Here is a 16,886-nt window from a genome sequence, read left to right as displayed (position 1 = left end):
CTCTTGTGCTTTGAACAATGGGCTTGGCATAGACCTCTTGAATTCTACAGTGTGTCCTCCAAATAAAGGCATGACAGAATGGAGATTAATTCAGGAACAAATTAACCTCAAAGCAGAGAGAAAACAAGTTATACTTTTATAATTATCTTACTGGAAGTGAAACCACAATATCTAAAAGAGAGGGAGGAGTTTGCATTTGATGATACAACCCTTGATGTGAACAGTAGCTCAAACTATGAACTCATATGATGATTATTGCTGCTGTTATTCATGCTTCCTTTTCTAAGATCAGTAACATCACAGGGTGATGTCTTGATTTGCAAGTGAATTGAATTTAAGTGAGACAGAGTTACCTCATATCATTACTTCATTCCCTCTTTCAGAGACATTGAAGTCTAGTGGAAGATAAAAGTAAGGACCATGGGTGATGTTCTGGGATATAGTGGATAACCTTGGTGTCTTTGATGTGTGGCCAGATACAAAAGTTGGTACAAAACATTTCCTCAAAAGTCTATGATATGCTCTCTTACAAGTAAATACAGCATCTAAGGAAAAGTGAGTTCAAACTTAGCACATGTGGCAAAGGATAAGTCAAAGATCTTGGTTCCTAAAAGACCTTTCCTCTCATTTGTGGGATACTCAAGATGCTCCCCTTAAGGAAGTTTCAAATCTTCTAGATCTTTAGAAGCTCCAGAAGACCAAGACTTGTCAAAGAGGAAAGAGAAGAATTGGTCAAGGATAAAGCCAAAGCCTTTCCTTTCCCTCTAGGCAGTCCTTCTGGAATGTCAGGCTTGCTTCAATCTCTTTAGCCTAAAAAAGCTTTTACCTAGCTGGGGGTGTCTGAACAAAACTATTATGCATTGTCACTAGTGTCATTGAAGTAAAAAGGACCGTTCTTCACTTAGTCCAAGGCCCAGAGAGATTGATTAATTGTGCATTTTACCATTTACTTCAAAGCAGGTAGGGTTGAATAAATCAATCAGTCCATGTTAGCATTGAAAACCAGGGAAATGGGTCTGCAAGGTGGCTCAGTGGATTGAGAACCAGGTCTAAAAACAATATGTCCTGGGTTCAAATCTGACCTCAGACACTTCCTAGCTGTGTGAACCTGGGCAAATTGCTTGACCTAAATTGCCTAGACCTTACTACACTTTTGCCTTAGAACTGACTAGTATTGATTCTAAGACAGAAGTTAAGTTTATTTTTTAAAGAAGTCAGCTAGGGAAAGACAATGGAAAAAATACTTTGATATTTGGATGAATCCACAATTTTATCAAAATGATTACTTCCTACACTGATTTCAACCCTTTCTTCTATGTCCTCTCATCAATGTGTTATTCTTATCCATGATTGTCCATAAATTCTCCACAGCATTTGTCTTAGAGGGTGACCTGGGGGTTCTAGGAGGTTGAATTTGTGTTTGCACAGGTATTATGAGTCAGACAGGACTTGAATATAGAGTTTCCTGGCTCCATCTGGTACCCTATCTACTATGAGTGTGTATATTGAAAAACAAAACCAAAAATATATACCATATGTGCATACATATTTCCTCTTCTACTAATACAGTATTTGCTCTACAGTGTATAGTCTTAGTTGTGTGGGGATCAAGAGGTTATGTGACTTGCCCAGATTATCCTAGCCAGGATGCATTAGAAGAAGGACTTGAACTCAGGCCTTCCTTATCCTGAGCTCGGTTCTCTGTACACTATGCCACAATATCTCATATAAGTGTGAGTGTATGTTTGTACATTTAACTATCTACACTCTTGAATGGATCCATATACATATGTATACACACATATATCCAAAGAGAGATAGAGAGACAGACAGGTAGACAGGGGGAAAGTCAGAGAAATTGAAAAAGATGAGATAGAGAACTATGGATATTGATGATTACAAACAAATTAGAGGGATTGTCCACTGGCATATTATAGGCTGGAAAATAATAATTTTTCAACTACTTTTTTCTATTATGGATGGTCAAGCCAATTACAAAATGCTACCTTCAAAGAGAAACTTTGCCATTAATAATGAATCCTCTTGTTGGGACTACGTGAAAGACTTATATCATGACCCCTTCCATTCCACTAGTAAACACCTTAGCTGAACCCATGTCTCAGTATCACATTTCATTTATTGTCAGGCTTCAGGAATTGTTGAGCGCATTCATCTTCTGCTCAGGGATCTTGAATTTTTTCAGATATACATAGGAGAAATCTTTAAAATGCATTTTGTTTCATTGAGTCATATGTTATTTGAAAATTAATAAGTAAAATACAAAGAGTTAATAGTAATAGAATATAACCATGAATCTATCAGGTGGCAAATCATATAACTGTAGAAAAGGTATTGTCTTCTATAGAAACTCATCTTCAAAGTTTTTCCTATTCCCTCATATTTTCGTCAAGCATCTCTGCAATGTGTGCATAGAGTACTCTCATAAACATTATATGGAGATGAATAACAGACATAATAGTCCCCTGCTTGCTAACACCTTCTTAATCTCTTTTGTAAAAAGCAGAAGTAACATCCATGATTATTTCCACCCTTTTGGGGCCTTTCTTTGAGATCTTAAAAATCAATCCCTGAGAGTCTTCCAAATTATGTTCCCTCCAGCACAATTTTTGCAGAACATACTTAGTCAGTTCCAACCACTTCTCTTAACTTTATTTTCTTAAATTCTATAGTATTTATGCCTCACATGGCATACTGGGGACAGAGGTGGCAGAATCTAAATGTGGTAGGTCCATTATCACCATTTATAAGAAGAGATCACTATATCAAGTCAACAGATTTTTTTCCATTTCATATATGTTTCTAATTTTCCTTATGGTTCCATCTGAAAATGCTCTCAGGGGATGTGGCTTAGCTTGAACTCTTACTAGACTCTCCATTATCTTGTTTTCCCTTCAATTGCTTTTTGCTCTTTTGAGAGGTGATAGTACTCACAGTCTTCTTTCCTTTATAATGTTTTGCTAATGGGCTTGGATTGCAAATGGGTGTTGCCATCAGTTTTTATCCCTCTCAGCTTGGAAGAGAGATTAAGTGTTTGCTGGTTGAGGAGACTTCTGGGATCTTTTGACTGTCCTGATGACTTATTTATAAGTGAAATTTTTTTTAAGAAATAGTGATATCTAATGCCATTGCTTTTTGTCAATTTCCCTCATTTTTGGAAGTTGACTGTTTAAATAGGGTAGATCAGTGGTTCCCAAACTTTTTGGTGTACTGCCCCCTTTCCAGAAAAAAATATTACTTAGCCCCCTGGAAATTAATTTTTTTTAAATTTTAATAGCAATTAATAGGAAAGATAAATGCACCTGTGGCCATCACCACCTCACTGGATTGCTGCAGCACCCACCAGGGGGGTGGTAGCGCCCAATTCGAGAATTACTGGTGTAGATGGTAGTTACAATATTTAAATGAAGTTCTTTGCCATTTTTGTTCCTTCTTTTAATTTGGTAATTATTCTTGCCTTTTGCTCTAGTTAGTCAATTATTTAACCGAATACTAATTATTAACTCTATAAAAATCATTAGTTATTTATTAAGATATCAACTTCCTTTTTTATGGTGTTCTCTGATTCTCACCACTTCTTCCTCTGATCATTTTGAGAGAAAAGTCGAAAGGGTCCTAAACATGGGGAAATGAATTTGTAGTCATACCTGGGTTCAAATCCCAACTCTGCCACTAATTAACTGTATGATTTTGAATAAGATACTTATCTTCTGTAGGCTGTAGATCCCTCATTTGTAAACTGAGAGGATTGGAATAGAAGCTGTCTGGCTGTTATCCTATTAATTCTATTAAATTCTATTCTATTAATATATCCTAGAAAAATGAACAAGCATTCGTTTGGATGAATACTTTATGCAGGTATGGTGGTATTTCAGATTCAGGGAATTTGAAAAAATGGAAGTCTGTAACATCAAGGATATGATATTCTACTAAGCAAGTCTAATCTTTTTGGATTAAGTATAGCATGGGCAAGGAATGCCTTTATCCTTTATGTGGGGGTGCTGAAACTGGGGTCTATAAGCTTAAATTTGTTTAATAACTTTATTTCAATATAATTGGTTGGTAATACTACATGTTTAAATTTATATACTTCAATATGATTCTTATGTAAGATTATTATTATATAATATAATATATAAATCATATAAAAATCTTATTCAGAGTCATTTTTAGGTCACCAAAAGGGTCCATCATACACAGAGAGTTTAAGAACCCATACTCTAATAGGAGTTCTCTAGCATGGCTTCAAGGACCTACAATGGTGATGCAAGTTTGATGCTATTCACTGAAGAAAATTCCAGGAGGCAAAACTCCCTTGGAGCTTTGTGGGTAGATGCAGAGACTATGGATATGTGGCATAAAATTGAAAGAGGAGGCAAAAGGAAGCTTTGGGGAAAAGTGATGGGAGGAAAAGAAGCAGAGAAGTCAGGGCTTTGGGTCTGAGAATCCTGGTAGATAATATGCAGGTTGTAGCTGGACTAGGAGACCAAAGAGGGAACATGTAGAGCTATGCTGCCATTATATCTCTGAAGATGGTGTCCCAGGGACTCCACAACCAAGGTGAGAGGCATCTATGAACTACAAGCTTTCACAGAACTCTAGAGGACATATGGCATTGATATTTAAGCTTCTACTACAAGGTATGAGTTCTGAAATGAGTCTTTGCTTCTCGTGCTTTGCTGGGAGAATTACTAAGAATTAAGTGATGATTGAACTACACTCTCCTTAGAGCCTGGAAAGGTTTTACTCATTTGGGTATGGAGTATAGAATGACACTGCTATTGATTCCCTCTTGTTATTTATATTACTTACAGTTCTGACTATTAAGATTCTTCTGGAGTTGGGGCAGATGCCGTATACCTTCATTAAATGCTCTGGTCATTAGATTTATTGTTTCATGGTTTGTAAAGAGAGAAAGTTGTTCTTCTAGGAGTTCAAATGGTGATTTGCAGAATTCATTACCAAAACCAGATTGTACTAAAAAGGGAAAAATAACAAGAGATGGCAGAGCCAGAGTTCTACTAATTTTCAGGACCCCAATGTTACAAAAGTACTCATAGTATACAGGTATATGATCTCTTAGTGTTCTACAAGTCTTTGATCTTCATATCTTGATCCTGAACCATATTTTATAATATATTGTTTGTTTTTGTTTGATGTATCTACTTTCATAATGAAAATACTCAGATTTGAAATATATAATGATTCACTTTAGGAAAGAAATATATTGTCAAATAATTCATAGGATCATTTTTTTTTTGGATGGGGAGGATAGTATTCTGTACTAAAGAAAACTCTAGCCTTATGACTTGGATACCTTGTATAGATGGTGTATAGAATGTTGGAATTAGAAGTGACCTTAGAGATCATATCATGCTAGTCTTTAAATTATATAATTGAGTAAACTGAGTCATAGGAATATGACTTTTCTGTACTTGAATTATTTCATTTGTAAAATGGAGAACAAACTCTTTTTTTCATATTTCTTAAAGATGCCGAAAGAATAAATGTTGTAGGAATGCCCTGAACTCTTTGGAAGGAAGATGATTTAAAAAATAATAACATCACTATGATATAAGCTTCTCTGTGGGGCATTTAAGGCCCTTCAAAACCTTATTGTTTATTATTCCCCTTCACACACTATCTATTTCAGCCAAACCTAACTGCTTACTAGTTATTTCCTAAACCTGACGTTCCATCTTTCACCTTTATGCACTTCAGTAAACTGTTTCTCATGCCCGGCTTACGTTCCCTCTCCATCACCATCTTTCACAATCCCTATCTCCCTTGGCATCTCACCCTCTCAGCACCTAGGACAATGTTTTGTCCGAGTACATGTTCAGTCAAGGTTTGCTAACTTATTGCCTGAATCAGAGGAGAGTTTTATATTCAGGATCCTAACTAATTGCTATTTACAAGCTACCATATTGTACTATAGTAATTAATGAGTAACTTGGTTCTTTCATTCATTTTTTCATTTGTATATTTATTAATCTTTGTCACATAATAGGCACTTGTTAATTGACTAATCAAGCTAATAATAATACTATTAATAACTAGTATTCATATACTGCTTTAAGGCTGACTTTTTAAGAAGCAGCAAGGTGGTGTAATTATAGAGAGCTAGTCCTGGAGTACTGAAGACCTGAGTTCAAATTCAGCCTTAGACATTTATTAACTATGTGATTGTAGGCACATTACTTAGTCTATCTCTCAGTTTTCTTATCTGTACAATGGAAATCATAGCACTTACTTCCTAGGGTTTTTGTTAAAAAAAAATGAGATAATTGTAAAGCACTCTGAAAACATTAAAATATTATATAAATGCTAGCTTCTATTATTATTATTAGTTAGCTTGATAAATACTGGTCTTACAATCATTCCAGGAGGTAGAGGTGGCTATTATCTTTCTTTTACAGATGAGGAAACTGAAGCAAATAAAATCTAAATGACTTGCTCAGAGTAATAAAGCTAGTAAGAATCTGAGGCTAGTAAGAATCAGGTCTTCTTAATGCCAGACCCATTGCTCTATCTACTAAGCCCCCTAGCTGTCCCCACATCTGACCCCATTCGAGATTTTCTTGGCAAAGATACTGGAGTGGTTTGCCATTTCCTTCTTTATTTTATAGTACTAGTACTTCATTAATGTATGGCAATAACCATTCTAGACATGTCTATTTGAGTGGAAAAGAGAGTTTTTTTTGGTTAAATGCCCATCTCTCATTTTGTTTCATGTCATTTCTCGAACACTTCCAAAATTACCGTGAGACTACCTTCAGAGTAATTCTTTGGACAGGTCATAATCTATAATCCACCAATATATTCTTGCTAGGTAGGGGATACTGAAGAGAAAATACTTTCCGTGGCCATGTAGAATATTTAAGGAGATCCTATGGATGGACAACTGTAGACATTTAACTCATGGTATCCTGATGGTCTATGATAAGCTCTCTCAAATTTATTACTGGGTAGAAAATTGCTTGGCTAACAGGCAAGAGGCTTAATTATTTCCTCTGTGAAATGCATACCATTTTCCCCTGAAGTGTATGAGATTGCAGGCACATGGAGTAAAGCAGGACACAGACTTTAAAGTCCTTTAGAAAGAAGCTTATTAATAAATGAGGTGAATAGACACCATGTATATTTTCTGATAAAACAGGGATTTGAGAGTTACTTTCATCGAATGTTACATTAAAATCCAGTATTTAAAAGATAAAGAGAAGAGGAGAGAGAGAATAGCTAACATGCTGCTGAGTGGTTTGTCTTATTTAATAAGAGCATCAGGAAAATAATTACCCAGTTTTTCATCAATGGTGATACAGCTTAACCCAGCAAATCATTAAGAATTCCACTGTCTCATGCAGTTTTCACTATCTGTAAAAACTGCCTATTGTATGAACCAACTCAGCAGGGGACATCTTCTTTGCTGACTTCCTGGAGAATTCTTTTACTCTGGTGGGAGGATAATGAAAGAAGAGGAAGCTGGAAAGAAAGAGCCCCCTGAAGCAACTGGGCTGATAAAGCAACCCAGGCCAGATGAAGGAGATTATAAATACAATGACCTGACCACAAAAGCAAAGATGCTTAAGTGTTTTCTTAGCATCTAAGTGCTCTATATAGATGGTTTTCTGTCTGAAAAGGCTGTCAGATTTGGGGTCATGTGTTGCCATTAGAAGGGTAGAATTTTTTTAAAATGATGTGATCGAAGATTGCTATTATATTTCCACTACAGTTTCACCCCTGCCCTGCATCTTTCCCCCCTCATTTTAAGGCAAAGTAATTTCTCAGCTAAGACTCAGAAAGTCAACAGGAGTCATCAAGAGGATATTAATGCAGGATGGATTGAAAAGGCTACTGTCTCATATTTCTGAGATAGTGCATAATCAGGACCAATCAATCAGCCCAATAACAAGTACTGAGTACCCACTATTCTGTTTTAGTTGCTGGGAATACAAAGACTAAAATGACAGCCTCCCTGCCCTTAGGAAGCTTACATTTAGCCTAGTCAGTCTGTCTGTCTATCTATCTCTCTATCTCTCTATCTATTCATCCAGCTATCTTTCTACATAAAATATTTTTGATAAGACCTGTGATTTCACCGATATAGGAAATTCTATGTCAGGAAGCTCTCTATCAGTGGAGGTTAAAGCTTCCTCTGCAATTATTACACCTAAGAATAGGAAAATATAGAGGCAGTTAGATGTCTCAGTGGAAGAGAGAACCAGAACTTGAAAAAGAAGGTCCTGTATTCAAATGTGACCTCAGACACTTTCTAGAGGTGTGACCTTGGGCAAGTCACTTAATCTCAATTGCCTAGCTTTCACCATTCTTATGCCTTGGAACTTCTAAGACAAAAGGTAAGGGTCAAAAAAAGAAAAAAAGAGCATTAATAGTTGATCCAACTATAGCCAGCTTGCCCAAGAGTCAGGATTTGAACTGAGAGCTTCCTGATTCTGAGTAGAGCTTTCTATCACTACATCATGCTGCCTTTCTAAATATATGTGTAAATGAGAAATATCTTACATGTATGTATCTATACATATGCAAAACAAATAGGAGATAATTTGGGAGGGAAGCACTAGCTTCCATACTCCAGAGAATACTGGTTCCCTTTAATTCTCATGTCTTCTTGGCTTGTCCTTCATAATTTGTTTTGACTATGGTCATGTCCATGCCTCATAAGTGTTAAATTAGGGTCATATTCTTTCCAGAAAGGTTTCTGGCTTTTCCTTTGCAAGCTACAAGGTTGAGAGATTATTGCCTTCTTTGCTTGAGTATTGGGAGAAATGAGTTGATCTCCAAATACTGGGCTTCTTCACAAGTTGCTCTTCTTAACAGATTATCACACTTGGCCACTCAGCAGCATCTTTAGGGATTCTATGAGACAGAGGTGAGGATGGAGACCATACCAGTCATGGGAGGGTAGAGAGGATATCCCAGTACAAAATCCTTAAGACAGTAGACAGAGTAAATAGTCCCCATTTATGGTGAGAATCTGAACAATTCCTGGAAGATGTTTCTCTTTTGAATCTCTTCTGCTTTTGTGTCGCAATACCTTAAATTCTACCAATAGAGATTCATTTGTTTGGGGCTCAAGGGCTTTTTTGATCTAAGAGAAATTTTGATTAAAACACAAATGCCCCTAATATATGCCTTAAACTGTTACTTGCTAGCATTTTAACAGCTGCCTTACTTAATTGGATCATTTACCATAATAATGATTGTGAGAATAGTCAAGGTTATATAAAAATGGGATCCAGGATAGTTTCTTTGATGAATTGAGGACCAGCATTTTAACTACTGTACCAGCTATCTTCCTACTGTACTACCTCGCTTCCTTGGAATGGCAGAGGAGATAGTGATTCTACTTAGTTTTAGGTTGTGATTCCCAACTTCCATCTTTTTATCAGAAAATCTCTGCTAAATCAAAGTTGTGCCTTTAAAAGTTTCTTCCTTTCTGTTTCACCAGCCAAGGACAAACTCTGTTCCTGCTGTGTCCCAAGAGCATTGGGGCCCTGGGGTTTATTTCTTTCACACTTTTGGGAAACTGGAGACTGGGATGGAAGAAAAGAGAAAGAAGAGAGACTAGAGGAGAAAGACTCTAAAGTGGCCTCAACAGGCATAGCCTGTGAAGATTTCTCCCCTTGCTCCTTTCTAGTGTAAAGGATAACAGTCATTCTCCCCCTTTTCCATTTTAACACTTGCAGTCCACAAGTCAAAAAACAGCATTCCACAGTCTTAAAGAGCAAAAAACAAATACAAAAACAAATTCAGATATGCCCCCCCTTAAAAAAAAAGAACCCAAACAAAACCAAATATCAGACCAGGGATTCATAACCTTTTTTTGTGTCATGCTTTCTTTTTCTCCCCTCTTCCCCAACTCTACCCTGGCAATCTGGTGAAGCCTATGGACCCTTTCTCAGAATTATGTTTTAAAGTACCTACAATAAACTGCAAAGCATTGACAAGGAAATAAATTGCATTGAAATAGTTACCAAAATTTTTAAAAATAATGAGATCATAGACACCTGGTTAAGAGCTGCCTGACTCTCAAGGTCACTAGGCAGCTGAAAGTATGAAATTGCCCTTCTTTTGCCTCAGACTGATAGAGCTTTCTTCTTTTTCTTCTTTTTTGGAATAGGACCATTGATTTCATGAGTAGAGAGGACTCACAGTGAGCAATTTTCTCAACACCTTTTCTACAATTTATATTTTAGAATTGTTTGGGAGTTCAAGGAATTAAGTGATTTAATCAGGGCCAAAAAGCTCTGTATGTTTCAGAGGCAGGAACAGAACCCAGGTCTTCCTGACTAGCTTAGCTCTCTGCTTATTATCTCATACAGCCTCTTTGTGTAATGACACTCATTTTGAATAAGTAGTTATTTACACATCTTGCTTAAAATGCCTTTGCAAGTTACCCAAGCCACATTTGCATAGCAGAGCACCAATGCTATGGAATGAAGTGAAAAATCTCTCATCACACTAATCAAAGGGGTGGGGTTTTAGCATACATCTATTAAAAACCCAGAATTCTTCCAGTGAAAGTATCTTTGAAATGCATCACAGCCAAATTAGGTTTGATCTTCCACCCAAACATTCAATTTCAGTGTTATCTAAGTTTAGAAATACAGCTATCAGGATCATGCTGATCTGTATGATGTATGGTGTTTTCTACCTACCTAATGAAGGTAATGAGTGTTTATCAAAAGCCAGTTATCCTAATTACTCCTACTGTGTTTGCATTTTGAGAAGGAAAAGTCTGAAACTGCTCTATGTTGTATAGAACAAGACTATTCTTCCCCATCCCTCCATGAATGAAATCATCATTATTAACATTTATAATATGAGAAATATGAAATGCTTTCTTCACTTCTCTTTGAGGAAGGGAGCTTAAATTTATGCACAAGGATTATAGTTTTAGAATTAGAAGGAACCTCAAAAATCATCTCATCTATGCTTTCATTTTACAGGTGAAGGAACTGAAGCATGAAGTCATTAAGTGGCTTACCCACTTAAGGTCATCCTGATGGTAAGCCCCAGAAGTAGAATTTGAACTCACAATTTCTGACTTTAGATCTAGGGCTCTTTCTACTATAGCAGATGAGGAAATGGAAGCTCAGAGAGATGTCAGAGGGTTGCCCAGTGAAGAAATGTAAGAACCAAGACTAGCATCCAAAGCTTCATCTATCCCACAGTTTCTCATCATAGTATATTTGGCTGTGAAAGATAGTCAATTTGAGAGGTTGACATCATATGGGATAAGTATAGCACAGGTACACCTTACATATCTAGAATGTGAGCACCTGACTGTTAATTCAATAAAAAAGCATTGCCAAATGAGATGAGATTTTCATTTTGCTTTTAAAGGCTGATGGGTATTAAGGAAATCTCGAATGGTGACCTTATTAATGGAAAGATCCCTGGATTAAGACTCAGGAGACCTGATTTCCAGTTTGACCTCTAGTACTAGTTAGCTGTGTCACCTTAAGGAAATCACTTCTCCTAGGTCTTCAGTTTATTTGTTAAACTGATGTGGTGGAAAAGTACGTAATTGTCAAGGGTCTCTTCTAGTTATAAATTCTATAATTCTATAAATGAGCAATGTGAGAGTTTGAGGAATCTGTTCCTCTTCTCTACTCAGTATTCACAAAAGCAAGAGGGCTGATTATCAGCTTTTTAAAATCTCTTACCAGGTAAGTGACAAACCATTTTGTTTTACCTACTAATTATATTGCCTTTCCTCCTATATTTTTCATGACTTGATGATTGAGTCTGAGAACTAATTTGTTATTCATCTAAAAGGAGAAAATGATGTAAAATAAGGTAACAAAAAAGAATTGACCATTATCATGACTCCTGAAAGATTTCCATTCATAATTGAGAAATATTTCTCTTAGTATGTACACAAAATACCAGATGTTGGCAAGAGATGAGCAAGTGTGTTATTAATATCTACCAATAAAATTAATGGCTATTCTTGCCTTTTCATTTGTAAGTCTTTCAAGAAGAGTAGTTCAGAGTTTTAGTCATGGCTTTAGAAAATCTTACCTGTATTGACACACTACTGTAAGAGCCACCTATGACCCCCGCAATGAGTAATGGGATGTTTTCTTGTATGGCATAAGATCCATCAGGGCACATATATTCTGCTTCATCCACTTTAGTCAAAGATGCCCTGACAAATTCCAGTGATTGCTCTAAAGCATAGGTGTCTCTTGAACAGGTGTCCAAAATGTGAACACCTAGCTTTACTCCTGGAAGTAAGTAATTGTCTCTGTTGATTTCATCAATGGCAAATAACATGGCTTCCAGGCGTTGGATGCCTCGATCCTCATTGATACGTCCACATTCTTCTATTCCAGTGCCTTTTTCATTTATAGGGAATAGGCCTCCTAAAACAAGGTCTCCTTCTATCTTTATTTCCCTCCTCAAAAAGTTATGGTCCCCTAAAGAAAGTAAGAATCCCTTGGAAAACAACACTAGGGTAAGCACCAGGAGCCTCGTCAACATCTTCATTGATCCTATTTCTATACCTCAAGGAGACATCGATGGAAAGAGCAAGATGTGCCTGTTAGTCCTTTCACTTCATTTCTATATTGGGCCTTTGGCCTGTCCTTGGAACAAGGGAAGAACAGATTGCTGAAGACTGTCACCAAATTCCTAAAGAAATGAAAAAAGAATGAACAAAAATCAGTAAAGGAAATGGCAGAAGTGGTAGTTCTCTGCTCTCATCAATATTTTTGGGGAGGAGAGCATAGATTCATTTGTGGGCAATGAGGGTGCAGTAATTTTGTTCCCCTGGGTTGTTGGCTTTATCCTCTGAGATGCCAGGCTAACTTTAACAGCCAGAGGAAAACACTGTTGCTGCAAATCAGAGCCTGCTAATAAAGAGACTGGGTGATTTAGGTGAATGGCAATGACTGACAGAATACTTAATGGGCGAAAGACAGCTTGTTGGCCTCTTCAGTTATGAATCTTTATTAACCATCCTTTCAATGGATCTGTCCATATGCTGAAAGTCACTATTGTACTACTGGTGTTAGCAAATGTATAAAAATGGGTTCTTTGCCACCAGACACAAACTGATTGAGTCATAGGCTGCTACAAGGGATGTGCCATTGTTACTATGGATGACTTTTCAATCACTAAACAGATATGTCTGCTTTAATAAATGCACATTGCACATGCATATAAAGCCTCAACATTTGCTTCTTTGAAAGGACCCTTCAGGGAAGGAAATAGAAAAAAAATGAAAGACTAGATTGTTAAACATAAATAATTCTACATTTTTAACATCTCCCCCCCCCTCCTGTTGTTTGCAATGCCCTTCAAATAAACAAGCTTTCTCCCTTTTGCTTTTTTTTTCTTTCTTGCCACATGAGGCTGGCCATGGATTATGTTTCTGAGATGCATAAGCAAACTGGGTTTTGTTTTGTTTATTTGGGGGGGGGTGCAAACATTAGCAATGACATCAGCAGATGCTGTGGAATGTTTAGTACTAACTTCAGATCTCTTTGGGAATTCTGCTCAAGAGCATTAGCCAGACTGATATGTATTTTTTAAAGTTGGTGCTATAATTCTCCTTTTCTGAGTGGGGCAGGGGTTCATATTCATTTCTGGCTTCTCTTTGATCTCTCTGTGTAACTCCCTTTGAAGCAAAACTGCGATGGAATGGAAAAGATGTTTTAATCATTATCTCTAATGATAAAGAAGAATAAGTCACTCTTAAAAATTAATTGCCTTATGTGTCTAATAAAAAGAATTGTTAATTAGTAGGAGGCTGTCTTCAGAGTCTGATCTGTATTTCAAAAAAAAGAGAAGCCAACATGTGAATGAGGAAAGTGTGGTTATAAAAACCTGGATTTATATCTTAGAGAAAGCTCGTTTAATCCCATATGGGTAAATGAATAAATCTATTTTTTGCCTTTTACAAAATATGGCTTATGGGGAGGACCATAAGGGGTGCTTATAAGGTGCTAGGTTTGAAGAGAGATGCTTTCTATGCGTTTCTCAGCAGGGCACATATGAATTCATGTAGAGAAATGAAGCATACTTTTGTTAGTTTCATTCCATTGCTTGGCTAATGATCCCCCAAACTAGTACCCCAGTGTTTTGTAGGAAGAAGGAAATAGAAATAGGTAGAGTTATGGGAGATGATTTCAGCGTATGTAGACTAGAGTTTTGCATTTTCACTTGCTTAAGAGATGGTCAAAAGTCATTTTAGAGGTATCTATGGAAAAACTAGAGGCTCAGCCTTATTCAGCCTCCACTGTGACCTAGGGTCTTTCCTCAAATTAAACTCACTTTATTTTTTGGCAAGTTGGAAGGTATGTGTAAAGGGGCTCTGGGACCATAAGAGTCATGAGGTCCTTTTTGCTAAATCTTAGGATAGAGGAGCTCTAGTGGCATGAAATTAAGGCAAAATTTATGGTTCTGGGACATCATCTGGAGACCATGTCCCCAAGCTATCCTTAATTAAAAGTTGGTAGATGGCTAGCAGAGATGTAACTAGAATGGGATATCCAGAGTATTGACTTGGCCATCTAAATCAATATTTTCTCCTCTTAGCAGTCCATAGGCCTCTATATCTAATGCCTTGGCTTCACTCTGAAGTTGAGAATGCTGGGATAAGACAGTGAGGTCACAAGTTAATGGAGAAGTATGGAAGGAAGGGCTTCTTTTTCTCATGAAACTTCCCTCAGGAGATAAATGGCAGAAAGGGACAGCCAGGTTAAAGGAAGCTATTTTCCTTCCTAAATTCCAGAGGAGATAAAGTAATCTTGATAAGATAAGACAAGTGTTTTCCTGAGACAGTTTATTTCTTCCCACTGACAACACAGAGAGGAGGCTTTACCCTAAGAAGATGACAAGGTTAACTCTGGGACTTTTTGGTCCTGGCTTCCCTGATCACCTGGGGGCTTCAAAAGTTATAGTCCCAGCCTCTCAGACTCTGTCAGTGCCTAAAGTCACCATTCCCTGAAGACTTGATGATCAGAGATGTCTCTATATTGAGGTATAGGAGGTCCGGTCTATCAGAACTGAAGCTATTTGACACTACATCCTTATTGTATGTCCTTGCTCTGTTAGGGAAAGTAAGCTTCTTTGTTTAATGTTCAATGATTTGTAAGTGCCTCATTTTGTCCCCAAATTGAACTTGAGCTAAGAGAATACTGGCATTGGATTTTTAGCTTCCAATACTTATCTCCTTAGCTGATACCTCTGGTTAAGAGCAACCAATTCCTAGAGAAGCCTGACTTTCTGTTGCCTGAATTCTTAAGGGCTTCTTTATGGGTCCTTTCTTTCCTGTTACAAAGAAAACTCAAAGAAGTAGACCTTCTCCCCCAAAGAGCCTCACCTTTGTTTTAGTAGAGCCTGGACTTTGAAATACTTTCTCTCTATGTGTCTTTTTTGGTCTAAAGAAGTAGTGCCTCTTCCTGGAGTAGCCTGGATCTATCATTCTCTCAAGTAATCACTAGCCTTATCTTTTGTCTCCTTTCTTCTATGAATGCTCAACTTAATATGCAAGCTTTAGGTGTTAGCTTTATGTGAAAATAGCTCTAGTTATGTCTCTGGCTACTAGGATATGTATGTGTGTGTGTGTGTGTATAGAAGACTTGATCATCTCTCCTATATTATCATTCACTCAATCATCATTTATTAAATACCTGTTGTGTACACAACATTGTGCTAAAGGTTGTAGGAAATATAGAAATAAATAATATCCTTTCCTTAAGTCATTATCCTTAGAAAACTATATGTGCTTATATGAGTACAACTTAAATTAGAGTATGATAAGCACAAATGACTTCAGAGAGGAAATAGAGATTACTTATCATTTGGAGAACATCAGGATAGACTTCATGGAAGAGGCATCATATGAAGGAGGAGTAGTATTTCAACAAGTAGAGATGGGGGCAAAAGAACAAATTGACTTTCTTAGAAGAGGTATTGACAAAATAGCCTTTATAGAAATGGTGAATCAGACATTTGTTTTCCTACAAAATGGTTTGAAATTATATTTTTTCTTTTCTCTGATTAGTATTCTTCTGACAACTTTATGTATTATAAAAGTGTATAGTATTCCTCCTGTAAATGGGAATTAAATACCAGCTCTAGAGAAGATTGCTTCCAAATGATATACGGAATGGATGTCTTTTAAGATTGAATGTGTGGTTCTTAGAATATACCCCACTAGACTGACAACATCATGCCAACTATCTGACCTTTAAGCTATCTGACAGTCTCTTTAAAGTAACAATGTAGTTATTGAAAACTGCAATTCCAAAATCAATTAGAGTAATGTTTAAGTACACTGCTTTAATGTTTGTTATTTACCTGCTGCTTAAAGCAGAATATATTATGATTAAGACTGTTGGGCTCTGCATAATTTAGAAACACTTAGCATTATTTAAAACCCAATGCTAAGAAATTGAAGGAGTAGAAAATTAAAATTTGACACTGAAAAATAGGCGAACATGCTTAATTCAATGCAGCCGTTTATCTCTGTGTAACAGCTTATCGGATTGTGGGAAAGGGCACCAACTATTTTTTTTTCAGGATCTTTTCATTATAAATCAGTAAACAGCAACTCTCCCAGATAAACAGGTTCCTCTCTCTCCACATTCATATGCAGCCTGAGAATTACAGCCCAGCAGCTCAGCAGTCAAAGTTCTCTATTCACAGATGATAAGTGGTGTGTCATCTGTAAACAAGCATGTGTAGCCTTCAGCATAGGCAACACTACTCACCAACATTTTATTAATTGATGCATAGATGGAATCTCTAAGGTTCATTGCTATTCTAACCCCTGGAATTTGTGTGCTGAGAACATTCTTATGTTCATATAGAAGTGTGGATTTTTCTCCCAG

At 36.8% G+C, this 16,886-nt stretch overlaps 1 protein-coding gene across 1 annotated transcript in view; it reads right to left on the bottom strand.

Annotated features, from left to right (window-relative positions):
• GRM3 (glutamate metabotropic receptor 3) overlaps positions 1-12,534 on the bottom strand; it is a 132,513-nt gene extending 119,979 nt beyond the window's left edge. Inside the window, exon 1 of the mRNA XM_044678614.1 lies at positions 12,067-12,534. Within this exon, the coding sequence (XP_044534549.1) occupies positions 12,067-12,534 (468 nt within the window). The remainder of the gene's footprint in view (positions 1-12,066) is intronic.
• Between the last annotated feature and the right edge of the window lie 4,352 nt (positions 12,535-16,886).

This window comes from Gracilinanus agilis, chromosome 5, assembly GCF_016433145.1.
Source record: "Gracilinanus agilis isolate LMUSP501 chromosome 5, AgileGrace, whole genome shotgun sequence".
Lineage (NCBI taxonomy): Eukaryota > Metazoa > Chordata > Mammalia > Didelphimorphia > Didelphidae > Gracilinanus > Gracilinanus agilis.
Note: the sequence above shows the minus strand (reverse complement) of the source record. Positions and strands in the feature narration are given on the sequence as shown.